The sequence below is a fragment of the Malaclemys terrapin genome, chromosome 5 (assembly GCF_027887155.1).
Source record: "Malaclemys terrapin pileata isolate rMalTer1 chromosome 5, rMalTer1.hap1, whole genome shotgun sequence".
In the NCBI taxonomy this organism is placed as follows: Eukaryota; Metazoa; Chordata; order Testudines; family Emydidae; genus Malaclemys; species Malaclemys terrapin.
The window spans coordinates 125,172,140-125,189,719 of NC_071509.1; the positions used below are offsets into that span (position 1 = coordinate 125,172,140).

Below are 17,580 nucleotides of genomic sequence, written 5' to 3' on the forward strand. Positions count from 1 at the left end.
ATAGATTTTCAAGGCTATGGGTATTGTGTATCCTTGTTACCTTACATTATCACAAAAGGTATGCAAATAGTGTCAATCTAACTGAGGGAGACAGTGGCTGAGCACACAGGTGTTTGGAAGACTGATTGATTAACAGGGACCTTTCTCAGGAAGAGGTGAAAGTATTTGTAAGAACTTCATATGTCTATACTTGTAAAGATTGTTAACTCACAACCTGTTGAAACTTTAACCCTCTTTCTGCTGTGGGGGTCCAAAATAAGTTTTGAAAACAGAATTTCAGAGCTGCTTAGTTTCAAGACAAAGTAAGCCGCCTCCTTTTAAAAATTGAAATGATGCATTTGCACGTGCAAAATGCATGCACAGTTACTGCAGTCATGCATACCCATAGGGTAGTTGCATACTTAAAAAAAATGGACTTAACTGGGCATGTACACAATGCAATCAGAGTGATCACATTCACTGATTAGGTGCATGGTCATATATACAATTTTCTATGCATAAACATGTGCCTGCTATTTTAAAAAGTCTGTCCCATAGCTTTTGTCCGACTGCCATGCAAAGCAAGTTCCACCTGGTTTCTCAAACATTACCTAATGGTCTGTTTTGATTGTGTTTCTACACAGCTGTGTTTTAAAGCAGATAAAACACTTAGCTTTGGTTTATCAATTGTAATAGAGAATAAAATTGCTTTGCCAGAACTAGCTGAGGGGATATTTGCATGGGACATGCGAGCAATTTTATTCTCATTTTGTTATCAAACTGTGGAGCTGTGAGTATCTCTAATTTCAAATGTATGGGGAGAGGACTTCAGCAGTAGGCTGAAATACCAAATTAAGGTCCTTTGTCTTTTGTCAGAAGTAGGGCTGTCGATTAATCACAGTTAACTCACGCGATTAACTCAAAAATAAATCAAGATTAATAGCAGTTTTAATTGCACAGTTAAGCAATAGAATACCAAGTGAAATTCATTAAATATTTTGGGTGTTTTTCTACATTTTCAAATATATTTATTTCAATTACAACACAGAATACAAAGTGCACAGTGCTCACTTTATATTATTATTTTTGATTACAAATATTTGCACTCTAAAAATGATAAAAGAAATAGTATTTTTCAATTCACCTCATACAAGTACTGTAGTGCAATCGCTTTATCGAGAAAGTGCAACTTACAAATGTAGATTTTTTTTTGTTACATAACTGCACTCAAAAAGAAAACAGTGTAAAACTTTAGAGCCTACAAGTCCACTCAGTCCTACTTCTTATTCAGCCAATCGCAAAGACAAACAAGTTTGTTTACATTTACAGGATATAATGCTGCCCGCTTATTATTTACAATGTCTCCTGAAAGTGAGAACAGGCATTTTCATGGCACTTTTGTTGCCGGCATTGCAAGGCATTTACGTGCCAGACATGCTAAACATTCGTATGCCTCTTCATGCTTCGGCCACCATTCCAGAGGACATGCTTCCATGCTGATGACGCTCGTTAAAAAAATAATGTGTTAATTAAATTTGTGACTGAACTCCTTGGGGGAGAATTGTATGCCCCCAGCTCTGTTTTACCCGCATTCTGCAATATATTTCATGTTATAGCTGTCTCGGATGATGACCCAGGACATTGTTTGTTTTAAGAACACTTTCACTGCAGATTTGACAAAACGCAAAGAGGTACCAATGTGAGATTTCTAAAGATAGCTACAGCACTCGACCCAAGATTTAAGAACGTGCCTTCCAAAATCTGAGAGGGACAAGGTATGGAGCATGCTTTCAGAAGTCTTAAAAGAGCAACACTCCAATGTGGAAACTACAGAAACTGAACCACTAAAAAAAAAATCAACCTTCTGGTGGTGGCATCTGACTCAGATGATGAAAATGAACATGCATCAGTCCACACTGCTTTGGATCATTATTGAGCAGAATCTGTCATCAGCATGGACCCATGTCCTCTGGAAGGGTGGTTGAAAAGCAAACTTTTGTTGTGATTTGAAGGGGGAAGCTGTATCACTCAGCTATTTTTATTCATATTATTCCAAAAAAAGAATATTCTGCCATTGTTTAAAATGTAGCACTGCCTAGGTCAAGTGTAACTCCTTAAATACTTTGGGGGAGAAGAGCAGGGGTCCATATTAAGCTAAAAGACTCAATTACAGCAAGACCTTGGCATAAATCTTTCTCCTCCATCCATGAACCCAATCCAAATATAGTATTGTGTTGAGGTAAGCCTCGTTTTCCTCTGTACTCTCAAAATTAATACAGTTAATGACTCCCACATTCTTCTTTCTGCATGCTGCCTTAATCTGTTTTGAATGGGAATTGTCTTACTTTGTGTTTTGTAAAAGCATCATGGCCTAAATTGTCCAAGGTGTCTAGCAAATTTCAGGTGGCCAACTTGAGCCACTTAATGGGGCCTGATTTTCAGAGTGCAGGTGCTCAAAACTTTCTGGAAATTAAAGCCTTGTTAAGGTCTCACGCTGGTCATTCAAAATCACTAATAACTTTTTGAAAATGTAGGCCCATGTACCTTTATGTTGCTATATATGTTATAGTAAATAATCACTGATAATACTCCAATCTCTGCTGAACCCCTTTGTACTGTCCCAGCTAGCACAATCAGCTTCAGAGAGGAAGCCCTAGAAAATGGGAGATTTCCACAATAAATTGAATTTACTTAAACCAAGAACACAATCCATATTAGAAAATACTCACTTTACATTTGTCTTTTCATTTTGCAACGTTAAAATAATGGAGCTACATTGTACAGCATACAAATGTATTCACTGGCTCAGCCTAAGATCTTGCATATGTGCACAGAAAATTACTTGTTTTAATATGCTTTGTTTTTTCAACCAAAAAACTAGAATATAAATTATCTGTATTTTGACCATTCATTTTTGTAAATAACCCAAGCACCTGTTGAAGTGAATTTTGTATGTGATGATAGAGACAGAAGCAAAAATACAGAGGGATGTCTCAATGGTTGGTAGTATTTCCATGTCAGAGTCACCATCAGGTTGGAAACTGTAGATATAGGCCCTAAACTTAACACAGTAAATGAGCTTTATAAAGTGGTTCTCTGTGGGAGTTGGGAGAATCTTCCATTCCATGTTGCAGTGTCCTCACATCTTTCTGTGCAGTGCTGTAGAGAGGGCCGTAACTGATGGGGTAAGAAGAGTGTCCCTCTGTGACTTCTTGGCATCTGGGATTCGCCCCACACAGCAGAATAGGATCAGTTTTGCTGACTTGGAGGCTTGTGTGGTCCTTTCACAGGCCGAGGATTTGTCCCATTATGAGCCAGATTCTGTGCTTTGTTGCAAGTGCATGGCTCCCACTGACTTCAAATTAGTTGCATACACATCTGAAGGCTGAATTTGGCTCAGCAGGAGTATAATGCAATTCTTCTAACTGGGTTTCATGTTACTGTTACCACAATATTTTTTTACCAGAAAATGAGTTTGTGTTGAAAAAATTTACAGTGGCTTTTTGGTTTATGGACAGTGTTCTGCTAAACTTAGCTTTTATGAACATATTCCTCGGATGATAGATATGACAAAATGTAGGAATTAGATGCATGTTGAGAGTTTAAGTAGTTTCATAACTAGAGAAAGTCTGTAGAGCTTCACATAAGCATCTGAATGGTCAGGTTTCTATACAAACCGTAATTGAAGTTTCCCCATCATTACTAAGAACCAATGCAGAAGTTGTTTTGCTGATCTGATTGGGACCATATGGGCAATATAATTTATGCTGCCAGTGAATTCAGAAATGTGCACAAAAGATGAAGTTTAAAAAAATAAAATCCTACAGGCTGCATTGCAGACCAAAGTAAGGTGGTGGTAATGTACTGAAAAGTAGGAGGTTTCTTGTTTAGTAGTCAGGGAATTTAACCAACCTGCAGGTTGTAGGAAATGAATGAGGGAATAATTTCATCTGTCCAAATCTTTTTTGCCATCACAAGTTACTTAGCATATTCATTAAAAGACGGTTAAGGATTTATTATGCCTGGTATTTTTAAAGTCCTTCCGTGGTAGATGGGTATTTAAAGCATTTTTGTTTTTTATTTTAAAAGAAGAGAGGGAGAGAGAAATAGTAAAATAGATATTGATGTCATGCTACCATGGAAGCCCGGGGAGGAAATTTTCAACAATCAAGGTGTGGTAGCTAAGGTGTTGCATCTTTCATGGGAAATGGCTCTTCTCCAGTAAGGACATCTGCTTGAACAGCTGCAAAGCTCTTAGGCCCCCGTGCGTCTCTTCTGACATTTAGTAAAGGTCTCAGTTAAGATCACCTGTGTCATTATGGTAATCGTTAATTGTAGCAGCACCTTCTAGTTCAGGATCTGTCAGCATTTCTGCTATAAACCTTTTTTTCCCCCTGATATTTGACCTGGTTGTAAAAAATCACCCTAGCCAAAATATGACATACCAGATCTCTGCTTGTGAATTATCACATCCAAAATCTGTTTAATGTCTTTTCTGTACTGTAGTATAACATGATGCCTCACTGGAGGAGGTTTACATGGCTACATTTTACAACACCCAATTCAATTCTACATTTACACAATGAATGTTTTTAATTTTTAAGTGAATGTACTTTTATTTAATAATCCATAAATGTTACACTATTGAGAATGAATAGTAGTTCAATTTATACTGCTTTATATGTACAGGGGGTCACTGGTATACGTCTCCCCCTTATCCATTGTTTCAGATATCCGTCGCTCATCAATAGGGGAACATGTTCCAGTTCGCATTGGTCCTGATCCACATATCCGTTGTTTGCATGGATCGGGATGAGCGTGAATTGGAAAATGTTCCCCTATTGCGCAGTACTTCACTTGCGTCCGCCAGCGGCCCACAGGGCCATCAACTCATCCCTCTCCCTCCCAGTGCCTCCTGCCTGCTGCGATCAGCTGTTAGGCGGCATTCAAGAGGCGTATGGGGGAGGAGGAGCGGGGATGGGACGCTCGGAGGAGAGGGCGGAAGTGGGTGGGAAGAGGCAGGGCATGGATGGACGGGGGTGGGAAGAGGCAGGGCAGCCCTGAGTACAGTACTGTCCTGTACCCATCATGAGTGTAAAACGCGTTCAAAGTGTTAAAAGTGGGCCTGTGTCTAAGAGGCAGTGTTAGAGTATAACATTAGAAGTGAAATTGGATGTTATAAAATGTATTGAAAGAGGCGAGCATGCAGCTGATATTGCTCATATTCTCGGTTTGCCTGCTTCAACGACACACTCAATTTTTAAGAGTGCTAATCGAATTCATGTAAGTGCTAGAAGTGCTACGAAGTGGTCATCAATGAAGATAACGAAACAGAGCAGCAGTACAGGGATCCTCAGACTTACGACACAATTTGTTCCTCAGAATTGTGTTGTAAGTCGAAACCGCTTTTCCTGTAGGAATCAATGGTATAAAGGGGGGATTGGTTCCTGAACCAAGACTTGATACACTATTTTCACCACAATAATCCAGATTTTTGTACTAAATGAATTATAGATGACCAATGTAGCAACATCAATGCCTTTATTTGGTAAACAGCATTAAAATAAAAGCCACATATGCTTTGACTTTCCAGAACTTTTTGAAGGGCTCTTGGCTGGGGGCTTTGCTGAAGTCTGGGCTGCAGGTTTCTCTGCAATCTTAAGGAAGTTCGGACAGATGTTCTCCTCTTCTCCTTGTAAATTTCTCTGTAGCAGATGCACGTGTTGGATATGCCCCTATTCACAGATGCACTGCATTATAAAGAATGGAGGTGGAAGGGGGCGGTTGCTTGTCTGATTGGCTTCCACGGCCAGGGTAGCTTGTTGCTGGGTAGCCTTGCCATTTGTTTTTGATTGACTGAGCCTGGGGCCAGGAGCCAATCAGAAAGCTCAAACAGTGAAATCAGTGATTGGCTGAGGCTCAGCATGTGATGTGTGCTGTTCTCCCTGCCGGCTTTCATCGTAAGGGGAAAACGGGCAGTCAATTGAAAAGCGTCGTAAGTGGCGCCTGACGACTCCCTGTACAATGGAGAAGATGGAATGTTTGCTGGCTGATTGGATTGATGACCTCCTTGAAAAGAAGACACCTGTGAGTTTAACCTTGATTCAGAAGAAGGCCAAAAGCCTGTATAACGATTGAAAAGGAAAAAGAGGGAGAGAGCTCAACTGCAGAAAAGGAGACCTTCCATGCTAGTCATGGGTGATTGCACAGATTTCAGAAGCATGCCAATCTACATCATGTAAAACTCACAGGAGAAGTGGCTAGTGCGGATGAAGAAGCAGCTGAAATGTTTCGTACACAGCTAAAAACAATTGTTTCGGAAGGTGGCTACTCTCCAAAACAAGTTTTTAATGTCAACGAGATGGGCCTTTAGTGGAAGAAGTTGCCAACGAAGACTTATATTTCTCATGACAAGAAGACTGCTTCTGGATTCAAAGCCTTAAAAGACCACTTAACCCTTCTGCTTGGGGGAAATGCAGAAGGTGATTATAAGCTGAAGTCCTTGCCTGTCTACCACAGTGAAAACCCAAGAGCAATGAGGGCCTACGTAAAGTCTCATCTCCCTGTAATTTGGAAGTCGAACAGAAAGGCCTGGATGACACGCAATATTTTCCGTTTGTAGACCATGCTGTCCCTGAGTTTAAGGCTTACTGTCAAAAGGAAAATTTGGCTTTTAAGATTCTCCTTCTGCTGGATAACGCAAGTGTCCACGAACTGGACTATGAAGCCCTCTGCCCAAACGTCAATGTCCTATTTTTGCCACACAGCACCACATTGTTGCTGCAGCCTATGGACCTGGGTGTATTGGCCACGTTCAAGGCTTATTACCTACGGAGGACATTCTCCGTGCTGATTAAGGGGACGGCAGGTGAAGGAAAGCCCAGTGTAAAGGAGTTTTGGAAGTCCTACAACATCTTGAATAGCGTGGAAAACATTGACACGTCATGGGAAGAGGTCACTTCGCAATGTATGAACGGCGTTTTGCGCTGTGCAATGTCAGATACTATCCACAGCTTCATGGAATTTGATGCCATTTCTGCTTTCGAGCAAGAAATTGTCAAGTTGGCAAAGGATATTGGCTTTGAGGAGGTGGAGGAAGATGATGTACATGAGTTGTTGGAGTCTCACACTGAGCAACTGACAAATGAGGAACTGATTGAGCTGGACAGCTGGACCAACAAAGGATATTTGAAGAAAGCAAGGACGATGATGACGATGACGTAGGGCAGAAAGCCAAGAGTCTGACGACAAAGAATCTGTTCCGTTTCTTTGGATTTCTAGATGAGATGACAAAAATCATACAGAGCGGTGATCCTTTTCGTGAACGGTCTGCCAAAGTCTCCAGGGCTCTCAGTGATGCAGTGGCTTGCTACAGGGAGATCTATCATTCAAAGAGTCATGCAGGAGAGCAGACGTCGATAAAATCCTTTTTTAAGACTTCTGCGACCGAAAAGCCAGCCCAAGAAAACCCAGCCGCTACCCCATCTAAGTTTAGCATAATTGACATTGTTTTATACTGTACTACTGTACTGTATTTACTGTATTAAAATGTTCTATGTGTTCTACATTATTTTATTCAATGTTTTGTGTGTAAAATGTGTGCTGTATAACGTGTCAGTGTAAAAAGGTACACCGTTTACGTGAAAAGAGCATTGTCATAGGCGAATGTGGTGAAGTTGTGAACTAATCCCCCTCTTATTCCATTATTTCTCATGGGGAAAAATTCCCCAGTATACATCATTTTGGTATCCATTGCCCTTTTCAAGAACACAACCCTAGTGTATACAGAAGACCCCTGTATTCATCATTCTTTGTTATACATGCATACTTATATGTAATATGCAGTGAACTACAGCATAATAGATGTGGTACATGCTTGTTCAGATTGTTTTTAATGATGGAAAGATTTTAATTTCTGACATGGCTGAATTGTGTAGCTGGAGTGTGCTAGGCACTCCTCTCTATGTAGAGTGCGTTATATTGGACCTGTGAGGATCTGTTCCTCACCACCACAGTAGAGCTCTTCCAGGAGTTCTAGGAGACACTCTCTCTTCCACTCTCTTGCCCAGATCTCTAGGAGGCTTTCCGAGGGATGAAGGTAACTTTTACATTGAAAATTCTCCCTCTTAAATCTAATTTTTCCTAATAAAACATTCCCCTTTTAATTTCATTCCACATTCTTCATTCATTGTATCATGGTCTGAAGCTTGTGAGACATTCTTCTATTGCTGTCTCCAAAAAGAATGATTCCCTCAACGTTTTTGAGCTCTCTCACCCTCTGCTTTCCATGATCTAACTTGCTTTGTCATTTTACATCAAAAGTAAAATTTTCACAAGCACTTAAGTGACTTAGGAGCCTATGTCCCATTTTGAAAAGTGATTTATGAGTCTATGTCCTGTTGAAAGTCACTAGAATGCCAAAACCTCCTGTGGCTTCACTTTCCCTTCTTAATAGTACCTCTTCTAACAATATGATTCTTTTCTTTCCCCTCCTTTTGTATATTGACTTTATTAGAGACCATCAGTTGTTGACTTTTTTTGTTTTTCAGTTGATTGCAGTTTATTGTTTTGTTACTGTGTCCCTCAGTTACCCTTACTCATTGCTTTGAATCGAAGGCGCCATGTAAACAAATAAAATGTAGTCTAATATAATATTGTACTCTAATGGATTCCTTTCAGTCTCTTTTCTTGGCAATCCTATCATTCCTATCCTGAGACTGAGTAATGAAGTCATGGGAGTTGTTACCCAAAAGGGTTGTTGTCTTCCTTACTTACTCTCATGCACAATATCTAAGTAGTATAAAAGTAAATTGTGCGCTTCTATGAGAAAGTAATCTGTAGTGTGCAACTGGTTACTTTTCAGATCCAGAAGTTAGTAACTTGTCTTGTTATTGAAAGTAACTATGAAACAAGCTTGCTCTGACTAGATTTCACATAGTTAATTTAAATACGTGCCACAGCAAACGTTTGGTGTTTTCCTATCCGGCGTCCTTCTGTGCCACAGCGAATATTTCCAAATTGTATTTATGCATTCAGCGTGTAACGGAATGTTCCCCTTTTCCTACAGCTTCTTTATTGTCATTAGTGGTTTTATTTGTTTGTTTTGTTAGGTTTTCCTTTCTTTGAAGTAAAAGTAAAATAATTTATCTGAAATTCTACTTTATTTAAGCCTTGTAAATCCATTTAGTTTCTTCTGTTATCTGTTTCCCTTTTATTGTCCTTCTTCATTTGTTCTTTGGTTGTGAAAGTATCTACTAAACATAAATATTAGAAAGAAAATAAGAGGTTAATAAAACATTTTATTGCTATATGACTTGATTGTTTGAGGATAAGGGGCTATTTCTTTTTTATTATTCGTTTTATTTCTTACGATCAAGACAATTTTCATTCATTTTGATCGGTAGTGAGTCCCCAGAAAGTGATGAAAAATTATCAGCGAAGATTTTCAGTCAGATGCAGGCACTCTTTTTGTTTCCCTGATAACATTCATGTATTTGACCTTCATTAGGGAAGAACATTTATCACCAGCACCATCTAGCCGTCTGTTAGTATACTTGTCCTCTGTTGTACATGTTCTTGTAAACTGAAGTATTATGGATCACTTTAGGCTTATAACCCAAGTAAACAGTTATGAAGGATGTTGATGATAACTCAAGAACTCATCCGCAACAGAGTGTTGCAGTTTGTAATATGGTTAAAGTAAGGACCACAAATCACTCTTAATAGTGTTTCACGGTCATTATCTCAATGATGCTGGCCTCTTCAGGTCTGCACCACAGAGCAAATCTCTGTACAGTGTGTGCATGCACAAGTGGACCTGCTTTAGCACTGATGCTTTTACTAAGATAGGCTTTTGCATCATTGGAGACCCATCTATTAGGATAGACCAGTGGTTCTCAACCTATTTACCACTGTGGGCCAGATATGCAGCTCTCTATGTGTTATGTTGGCCATATTCTCACAATATATTATACTACCTCTATGGCCCTGAGGATATCACATGGGTCTCAGCTGTGTGCTGATTGGGCCGCATGCGGCCTGCAGGCCATGGGTTGAGAAACACTGGGATAGACATTTGTGCAGAGGGGATGGGCCTTGGGTGAAGATTTTTAATTATGGGGGTTAGAGTTTTGTGTGAAAATGTCAGCTTGTGGACTGGCTTCTTTTGTTTGAAGAAACGTTATCGGTTTGTGATTGCTGTCTGTCTTTGTTGGATTTAATTTTAACTATATGTGGGTGCCAAGAGCCTGGGAGAAGCATTCGTTTGTTTTGTATGTTGAAATAACACTGCGTAAATAAATAAGATTTTACATATGCGATAATAGTTTAGTCATCTGCATTTTGTTACATTGCTGTTCAAAGTGTGTTGATTTATCAACTGTATGTTTGTGGGGCACAGCATATCTAATAGCAAATCTCTCATTTTAAAAACTAATTCTGCTTCGCTCTTTCCAATCTTCAGGACTGATGGCTACTGTTTCACCATGGTAGAAGAAGATGAATTTGGAGGACGTACAATTGCTTCAGGATGCCTAGGCTTAGAAGGCTCAGACTTCCAATGCCGGGTAAGAAAAGAGTTATGATCAAGGTTTGGTCTGGCTATTGTGATAGTTTTCATTCAGCTGCACTGTAGGCAGGATAAATGCATACATCTGCTGCTTTAAATTTTGATCATGTGGGAGATGTGCCCTCTGCACTGAATGCTGAGGAAATGGCATCTACTCCCCAAAACTCTTGCACACCATGTTGCTAGTTAATTAATATTAGCCCCTGCTTTCCTGGTGAAACTACCACTCGGGTAATTACATTCTGATTCTCTAAATTCCCCCTGCAGCTTGAATTAGGTAAGACATTCTTTACTTCCTTTCCTAAACTGCTGTGCGCTGCGTAGTAGTGTGCCGTAAAAAAGTTGCTGTTTTCACACTAGAAGTTGTTACATAGCACTGATGTGTAACGTGAGTCCTGTATGTGTAGACAGTCATTCAGCCAATAAATTTGGGGATCCACCTCTATGAAGGCAGTATAGTTCCAGGGAGAGAAATGTTTTTCCATTTCATGTACTGCAATCAACGTCTCACCCTACACAGCAATTCTCTTTTGTGCTTGCATTTTTAACACAGAGAAATCACTCGGGGTTAAATCCCCAGCTGTTCTGTGCAAAGCTCAGCATGACGGTGGAGGGAGGACAGCAGGTGGAATGAAGATGACTCTGAGTACATCTACACTGCAAAATAAAACAACAAAAGACCACAACCATGGCAGCGATTCTCAGAGCCTGGGTCAACTGACTTAGGCTCTTGCTACAGGGTGTTGAATAAGGGTACAGGGTAAGAATAGCAGTGTAGACACTCCTGCTCGGGCTGGAGTGCAGGCATTGATACTCTACCCCTTGCTGGATTTCAGAGCCCAGGCTTCAGCCCAAGCAGGAACATCTACGTTGCTATTTTTAGTCCTGTAGTTTGAGCCCAAGTCAGTTGACCTGGGCTCTGAGACTGGCTGACGCATTTGTTTGTTTGTTTGCAGTGTAGAGGTACCCTAAGTAATCTTTCTGCTCCCACACCCAAATCTGGGCCTGTCCAGGGACCAAACCAGCTATTGGTTCAAGTTAGAGCAGGCTAAGGGTTGCTCTTATTTTCACCTGCTTGTAATAAACTCACAAGAGCCATTATTCCAGTAAATATCTCCAAAGTATAGTGCACTGTGTTCTGTCCCCTCCTGCTCCCTCTTCATACCCTTCACAAATCTATTTCGCTGGGAGGAATAGATGACGGAGTTGATTACATTGGCTTTAAGCCGTCTGAGTATTCCCCTACATGAAGGGAATCATGTGCTAAAGTGAAGATTTTCAAAAATAGCAGTCTAAAATGAGGCTTCTGAGTGCTTACTAAATAAGTAGCCAGATTTTCCAAAATGCTGATCATCCTAAAATCTCTGTTGAATTCAGGCCTGAGGTTAGGCATCTGTTTCTGGAAATCTTGGCCTTGGGGCAAAATTCTGTCTGCTTTGCTCTGGAAAGTGGGACAGAGGATCAGGCCCTGTCTCATTGTACATAAACGTGAAATCTATCGGCCCCAAAATTCAAATGGAATGCTTGAATAATGTAACACTAACGCACACGTTCTCTCACAGCTCTCCCGTATGCTGTTACGGCCAAATACATCTTTGTATAATTGTAATGACTTCAGTGAAATTTCACAAGGGATGAATTTGTTCTTTAATGTTTAAATGGCTTTATTAGGGTGGCCCAAATCCTTATTGCAGTCATATTTGAAATCCTTCACTGGTTGCGATGCTGTTTACCATGTCAGGTCTGTCTCCTTCTCCAGCGCCCAAACAACAGTGTCTGTTGAAAAGAACAAAGTTGCTCACACAGTTCTCTGTGAATTTCTCTGTTGCAGGATACACCCATAATACATCACAGAAGAACTATTGCATGCTGCACAGACGAAGATTTCTGTAATGAAAACCTTCACCCTACGCTGCCACCACTAAAAAATAGAGGTAAGAGGAGGAAGAAAATCTAGCCTTAAATCAGTAGATGCCTGTATTTTTCCTAGAAAAGAAAAGGGAATTAGATGAGCTGCATGGAAAAACTTTTTTTTTTGTATCCCGTAGATGTTCTGGTAATATACGGAAACAGTATCTACTTGGTATTTACCGGTATTTACCTCTATTTGTATTCTCATCATGCCTACAGGCATCAGTCAAGGATCAGAGACCCATTGCACGAGGTGCTGTGTGTAGTAAAATAACAGTGCCTGCTCCAAAGAGCTCACAGTCTAGGTTAGGCTGGGGCAGGGATTATCTCTTACTTCGTTTGTACAGTGCTTAGCACGGGGTGGGGGGTGGGGTTGACTTATTGAGGCCTCTAGGTGCTCATGCCATACAAATATAAAATAACAATAATGAGTGCCCTCTGTCGTTGCAAAAGATTGTAGTTTGTAGCTACGTAACAATTTCAGAACGACACTTGGGACCAGATCCTCAGCTGCTATAAATCAGCGTATGGAACTAATGACGATTTATAGCTGCTGATAATCTGGCCCTCAGAGAATAAGGTCTAGGCGTTACCATGAACTCTGTGTTTCAGAGGTATAGAACAAACAATAGAGTAACACTCTGCACAAATGCAGAGGTTGGAAGTTATACAATATTTTTATTTTTAAAATACAGCAGTTCCTGGGTAAGTATGACATGTATAGACATTGGCATAGCTGCTGTGCAGGACTTGTGTGGTCAGCATTAAATTTGGTCCTAGGAGACAGTTTCCAATTGTTTTGGTGTTGCCCGTGTAAAGCTGAGAACAAAATTTGGACCGCAGCGTTGAACAGTAAATCTCAGTCTAAACACATAGATATATTCTTATTACTTAGTTAATTACTTACGCGCACACACCCCCACACGTGCATATAGAAAGGACTATTCCTGCAGTCCTTACTTATATAAGGGCTTACTTAATTGAGATTCTGCACAGCAGGGCTACAGGATTGGGCCCATAGAATGCAATATGTAAAATAATTCAGCATTGACTGGTGAGCCATGAGATCACTGAAACCTCATAAAATTCTGACTCCCAACATAAGAGCTCTGTAATTTTGTTGGTCTTTATTAAGAGAAAAAAAGTTACTTGGACAGAGAGAAAATCCCCCAAGTAAGTACATTTGTATGTTTGTATAGTATATGAATAATATAATTTGATTTTGGATGATTTTTCCCACACACACTGGTTGAATTAAACCCTGCAGATTCAAAATGGGGCAACCTTGATCTAACTTGTCTGTTTCCTTGGTTTTATATTACATTTGCCATTCCAGCCTAAACTGGATGGAAATGTAAAAATCAGGTAGTTAGTATAGTCAGATAAAACTCAAGCTCTTTTGCTAATGCCAAATTTTCTTCTTTTTTTTGTTTGTGTGGGGGCAGAGGACACTGAAGTACTAAGGTGACAGATAGCTAAGATGAATAAACACCAAATAGCAGAGAGAATATTTTTGAATACATTATTAGATGAATAGTTTTTGAGCTGCTTGAATACGGCAAAACTAGTTGTTTAATTTGCTGTTTGAGAAACAAATGGCAGTATGTTCATTTAGCGTAATTCCTCCAACACTAGTAGCTAGATAGCAAATTGTGGCTGTAATTTTAGAGCCTGCTTCAGATAATGTGGCTCTATGGTGTGTAGCTGTGAAACAGCACCAAAGCCAGCCCCTTTTTGAAAGCTGTATGGTCAGCTGTGATCCTTGGTGCCATAAGCCAGGGTAGTTTGCCACTGCTCTATCACAATCTGAACACTCACCAAAAGGGCAGCAATTTAGACTGTGAATTCTCCCACTAGCCATATCCAAGTACATGCAGCTAATATATAATGGGTTGACGAGTTCTGTGTTAATAGCCATTCTTCCTGTCTTGGATTGTTTTTAAATGTGCTGCAGTGACTCTCAGAATTATCAGGATTTAACATAAACAGTGATGTTAAAATAAATAACTAAAATTAAAAATGGACTTGTTGAAACAAAAACTCCACTGGAGTGGATGCAAAAATGTATGTTGTTTGGTATTTTAAAACATACAAAAAAGTATGTTCCTGATCAGGAACTTTTGACCAAGGTCAGATCTCAAGGGAAACCAAGGTCTGGGGAGGTCCTTCAGCCGTAGGTCAAAGGTTGCTAGCTAGAAATTAACCCATGCACAGAATTATCATCTACAGATGCGTGCAATTTGTGTTCTGAAAGTGTTTCTCCATACCTAGCATTTCCTGGAAGGGACTCACTCTTTAACCATGAACAGAATGAAGCAGCAGATATATGAAAATATCAGACACAAGAATTAAAATCAAGCCAGAGAACTATCTTTGTGTCAAGCAGGAAGGAAAAACATAACAGCAGCTAAATCCATTTCTGGACAGTGTTCTGGTGCATCCTGCAGTACTAGTAGAATAAAAATACCCTGGAGATAACATGGAGTCCCCTTGCTAGTCATGCAGCCGCCTTATTAAGGAAATGAGAATAATAATCATGGCTGAAAGGACACCTCTCTTTTAAACAATAAAAATATTACAGGAAATCCCAATGAAAGTGCAGACTGAAAGCAGATGAGAACAAATATGTCTTTACTGATTTAAAGCCTTTATAAGCAGAAGTGGTGGTGCCACCATGTCTGGCTCCCTGCCTGTAGAGCTAGTGATGAATGGGCACGGGAATGATTGGAGGAATGATGATGGGGTCTGATGTGTGCACACAAGTCTCCAAGCCTCAGTTTTTACCCAGATAATATGAATACTGTGAACTGGAAGAAACTGGGGAAGCAGGAGAATCTTCTGTGCATCTGATATGCTGACTCCACCCGAAACCCATTTTGCTGAGTTTTAAATAAACGTTTCAGCAGAGTGCCATACATGACAAAGTGAGATGGGGCTGGAGGGAAGCACTAGAACTGTCCGAAAGGCTCTTGAGTCTTACTGAAGATAGTTTCTCGAGAAACTGTTTCTTAACTTGTTTCTTCTGTTATCATCTCTCCCTCCCTGTACTGAAGACAACCATGACACCCCTGTGTGGTGTCTAGAAATAACATCACTGTGTATTTTCTTATAAAGTGTACTCCTTGCATGCTGGGCATTGGACAATGGCTAAAACTCCCATTCAGCCAGAGTATATAGAAGAGCTTCAGTAATGTATTGCTTGTTTATTACATATCCCTCACATAATAACTCACTGCCGTCTTCTAAAAAAATAATAAAATCCTGCTTACTTTCATAACCTCACAGCTTGGTTTGGCTGCAGTTGATAACTTATCAAACATTAGGAAGCACTGGGTCTAAGTCCAGTTCCCATATCACAAAAATTAGTGCAAATTGGCACCTTTTTCAATCGCAGCTGAGAGGCCAGGGATTGAATAAGTTTGAAGAGTGAACCACCTGCCTCTTTGCCATCCCCAGGAGTAGCCCCACCAGGTTTGCACTGAGGCAGACGGAGAAGTTTGCATGGCTGCTTTGTATGCAGCACCTGGTCTGTGGACAAAGGGAGGACGTCAGTGTCCAGGGGAAGTCAGTCTGGTACTTTTCACCAGCCTAAATTGTATCATAGAAATATAGGGCTGGAAGGGACCTCGTGAGATGCCTCCTGTGCTCAGGCAGGACCAAGTAACCCTAAATCATCCTTGACAGGTGTTTGTCCAACCTGTTCTTAAAAATCTTCAGTGAGGGGGATTCCACATCCTGCCTTGGAAGGCAGTTTCAGAGCTTCACTACCCTTATAGTTAGAAATGTTTTCCTAATATCTAACCTAAATCTCCCTTGCGGCAGATTAAGCTCATCACTTCTTGTTCTACTTTCAGTGGACACAGAGAACAATGATCACCGTCCTCTTTTTAAGAGCCCTTAACATATTTAAAGGGACCTCAGGAGGTCCTGTTATCAGGTCTCTCCTTAGTCTTCTTTTTTTTCAAGATTAAATATGCCCAGTTTTTTTAACCTTTACTCCTAGGTCAGGTTTTCTAAACCTTTTATCATTCTTGTTGCTCTCCTCTGGACTCTTTGCAATTTGTCCGCATCTTTCCTTAAGTGTGGCACCCAGAACTGGACACAGTACTCCAGAGTAGAGCGGGACAGTTACCTCCCACATCCCAAAATGACATTAGGCTTTTTCACAACTGCGTCACATTATTGACTCATATTTAATTTCTGATCCACAGTAACCCCAGATCCTTTTTAGCAATACTACCACATAGCCAGTTATTCCCCATTTTGCAGTTGTGCATTAGATCTTTCCTTTTTAAGTGAAGTACTTTGCACTTGTCTTTATTGATTCCCTTCCCCCCCCCCCCCCCCCCCCCGAACAAATCTCCAATATGTCAGGGTTGTTTTGAATTCTAATTGCGCCCTCCAAAGTGCTTGCATCCCAGCTTGGTGTCATCCACAAATGTTATAAGTGTACTCCCCACTTCATTATCCAATTCATTAATGAAAATATTGAATAGTATCAGACCCACGATTGACCCCTGTGGGTCATCGTTAGATATGTCTTCCCAGTTTGACAGAGAGCCATTGATGATTATTCTCGGACATTTAAAAATAAAGAATTCTGAGCATTTTTTCTTTACATTTTGATGAACATACGTTGACTGGTTTCCAAAACCCCCAAATGAGCAAACCAGCTAAATCCCTCCAGAGTAATTTGAAAACATGTCTGAATTCTGGGCAGATAACGCACTCATTCTCCAGCATTATTGCCTTGCATAACATGTTGGTAAACATAAAGGACTCCAGAAAGATGTGTTGCCTTCCTTTCGTCTTGGGGCCAATTTCATGCCTACTGTGTGCCTGGTGCATCTTTAATAAAGCCGTGTGTAATATTGTTTTAGAAACAACCGTCTGATCTAAGGTAATAATTTTCATCATCACTAACTAGTTCAGCCTCCCTCAATTTTGTAGGCTAAAATGCAGAACTTGTCTTTCACACCTAGATTCCCTTTTCTCTTTAAGTGCTTTCTGGGATTTTTTTTCTTCCCACACAAATGCCTTTGATCACAGAAAAAATGTAAATCAGAATTTTCAAGCGTGGCTTTCTAAAGTTGGGCCCCTTATTTTAAGAGTTGCAGAGCACT

The 17,580-nt window shown here is 40.2% G+C and overlaps 1 protein-coding gene across 11 annotated transcripts in view; it reads left to right on the top strand.

The window, feature by feature from the left end:
- The window catches only part of BMPR1B (bone morphogenetic protein receptor type 1B), a 344,071-nt gene that overhangs the window by 319,276 nt on the left and 7,215 nt on the right, over positions 1-17,580 (top strand). For all 11 annotated transcript variants that reach the window (XM_054030452.1, XM_054030451.1, XM_054030450.1 and 8 more), the window contains 2 exons: positions 10,442-10,544; positions 12,378-12,480. In XM_054030452.1, coding sequence (XP_053886427.1) covers positions 10,442-10,544; positions 12,378-12,480 — 206 coding nt within the window. The remainder of the gene's footprint in view (positions 1-10,441; positions 10,545-12,377; positions 12,481-17,580) is intronic.